The sequence below is a fragment of the Penaeus chinensis genome, chromosome 31 (genome assembly GCF_019202785.1).
Source record: "Penaeus chinensis breed Huanghai No. 1 chromosome 31, ASM1920278v2, whole genome shotgun sequence".
Lineage (NCBI taxonomy): Eukaryota > Metazoa > Arthropoda > Malacostraca > Decapoda > Penaeidae > Penaeus > Penaeus chinensis.
This window is the reverse complement of record NC_061849.1, coordinates 26,330,170-26,332,669: the sequence shown is the minus strand read 5'-3', so window position 1 is coordinate 26,332,669 and position 2,500 is coordinate 26,330,170. Positions and strand designations below refer to the sequence as shown.

Sequence of the window (2,500 nt, the reverse complement as noted above, 5' to 3'; positions counted from 1 at the left end):
CTAATACTTCTACATACATTCCATATAGCATAATGCATATAATTTCATATACACAAAGTGTCTTCAACTATGCTTTATTCCATTGCTAAATGTATCATTTCACCCTCATTGAGCTTTTCATATAAAACTTTAACCTTAGAAAAATGAATTGATGCATATCATATACCCAAATAAAATTTTAGGTAAAACTATGCTTACAAGGTATAAGACCAGTTATCATTTTTAGGTGATATAGAAGTATACTGTTTATAATTGCATCAGATTTGTTTTACACATTTTAAAAAGCAAGTTTGAGTGTTTTTGTTAAGTAGGAGTTGATTTTGGTGTAAATGTGACTTTTTTTTTTTTTTTCTTCTTCTTCTTTTGCAATATTAGCCCTAGTTTTGGTGTTTGTGAAAGGGTACTTTTTTCTTTTTCCTACTAGTTATGTATTTAGGGACTTTGTAACTTGATGCTCAGTACCACATACATAGGAATGCAGGCTTGTCAGAGTACACCACAGTGGTAGGGTAAACAGCCTTATCTTTATCTTTTCTTCAAATTTGCTGTAAAAGTATGATTGGGTTGGAAGACAAATTAGGTTTGTTACTGCATTCTGTAACAATAAATCACTTGACCGTTAGGGACTAGTCATCATAACATTCCTGTATGCTTTTAAGCACGTGTGTTTATAAAGGCACAAATAGGTATGTCATTTGTGCCTTTGATTTATTTATTGCAATGCATAATAACATGCATATAAAATTATATGCTGCATGTAAACAATCTTTCATAATGTAAAAACAAAACATTGTTACCATATATCAGGCAGATTTCTGTTGTATAATTTATTATTTTATATTCACACATTACTTGCTCTAGAGCTTTGCATGTCTACCTAGTTTTCCTTTGGTAAAAGAAATTGCATTTATCATACATACTGTTACCAGATGTATTGTTTATCACTGTATAAACAATAGAAAATGAATTCCACTGTTAGGCAGAATCCTTACAGTATATGTAATTTAAACAAACTTGCAGTGATATAATGGGTAGTCTTTTTTATTGCATAATCCAAAAATGTACCAGAAGTTTGTAACTGGGTAATCATTGCATTATGATTACAATAAAAGACAAAAACAAATGAAGGGTTATTTTTATCCGCAAGTGATTAACCTGTAGGTCAATTCATGGTGAATAATCAGATATTGGGTGACAAGTTCAATGTGAACTACTTCTTATTACACCCCAATCATTTGCTTGTTGTGGGGGGCTTAGGAGACGGACTGAGGCCCAATGTGGGGGATCACCTCTACCTTGGTCCTCAGCCCTAGTCTCAACTAAATTTGCATGGTCTTTTCTTCTCCTTTCCCTTTCTTCCCTTCCCTTCCCCTTGTTCTGTCCACTTATCCTAATTGTTAAACATTATCATAGTGCTTCCTACTTCCTTAACTCTTTCCCATTCTAACAACCTTTACCTTGTACTATAAATCATTAGCTCCCCCTCTCCTCCATTTTCTCTACCATACTACCCTCAAGTACTCTTCAACCTGTAACTTTACCCTAATCTTTAACTCATTCCTAACCCTTTTTGTTACTAAATTTACCAATAGCACCATATGACATTTGATGTTATACAGCACTTCCTTACACAGGCTTTTCCCCCCCAAGAAGCCTCACCGCTGTTGCTATATTTTGAATACACCGCTAATGACCTTAGATGTTGATGTGGCAGGAAATTTTAAATAAATAAATGCTTCCTATTACTGTAATATTTCATGAGTCATTCACGTGAACAGAATGAAAAAATAAAAATACATTTAAAATTTACTAAATTTATTATCTGGTCCCTAATACAGGTTTTAAAATATTTTAAAACCCCTAAATCAATAAAAATCCCCTAGGGACACTGGGACATAATTTTTATTGTTAGACTTAAAGGCGATGGGGAATGTCTTGTTGCGTTTAGAGCTTGGCCGGGGGATGTGACTGTTCCTGCAAGGATAGTCAAGCAGTGATCTTCTTCTGCAAGTTCTCTGCCAGCTTGTCCAAGAACTCAAAGGTGTTGAGGTAGTCACCGCGGGTGATGCTGGGAAGGGAAGGAAAGGACGATATATTAGACTAACAATGATAGAAGCAACTAGAAAATTGATGATGTTGATGAAAATAATTTTTAGAGCACAAATATGTCAAAGTGATACAAGGTATTTGGTGGTATGACGACTGGAATGGATTGCTGTCTTAAAAATTACATTTATACCAATAATTTGATCAATGTGCCATTAAGTCAAGACAGAAAAAACAATGATAGGAACTTACTTAGCCATTCCCTTGACACATATAGCCAAGTCCTTGGTCATGTCTCCACTCTCAATGGTTTCCACGCACACCTGTTCAAGTGTTGCACAGAACTTGGACAAGGGTTCATTATTGTCCAGCTTGGCCCGGTGGGCAAGACCTCGCGTCCAGGCATAGATGGAAGCTAAAGAAATGGGGGGGGAAAAAAAAAAAGGAAAAATAA

The 2,500-nt window shown here is 35.1% G+C and overlaps 1 protein-coding gene across 1 annotated transcript in view; it reads right to left on the bottom strand.

The window, feature by feature from the left end:
- Positions 1-1,798: 1,798 nt before the first annotated feature.
- The window catches only part of LOC125042110 (isocitrate dehydrogenase [NADP] cytoplasmic-like), a 24,908-nt gene continuing 24,206 nt past the window's right edge, over positions 1,799-2,500 (bottom strand). Inside the window, exons 6-7 of the mRNA XM_047637577.1 lie at positions 2,299-2,461; positions 1,799-2,068 (exon numbers count right to left, since the gene is read on the bottom strand). Of these exons, the coding sequence (XP_047493533.1) occupies positions 1,987-2,068; positions 2,299-2,461 (245 nt within the window). The 3' untranslated portion in view covers positions 1,799-1,986. The remainder of the gene's footprint in view (positions 2,069-2,298; positions 2,462-2,500) is intronic.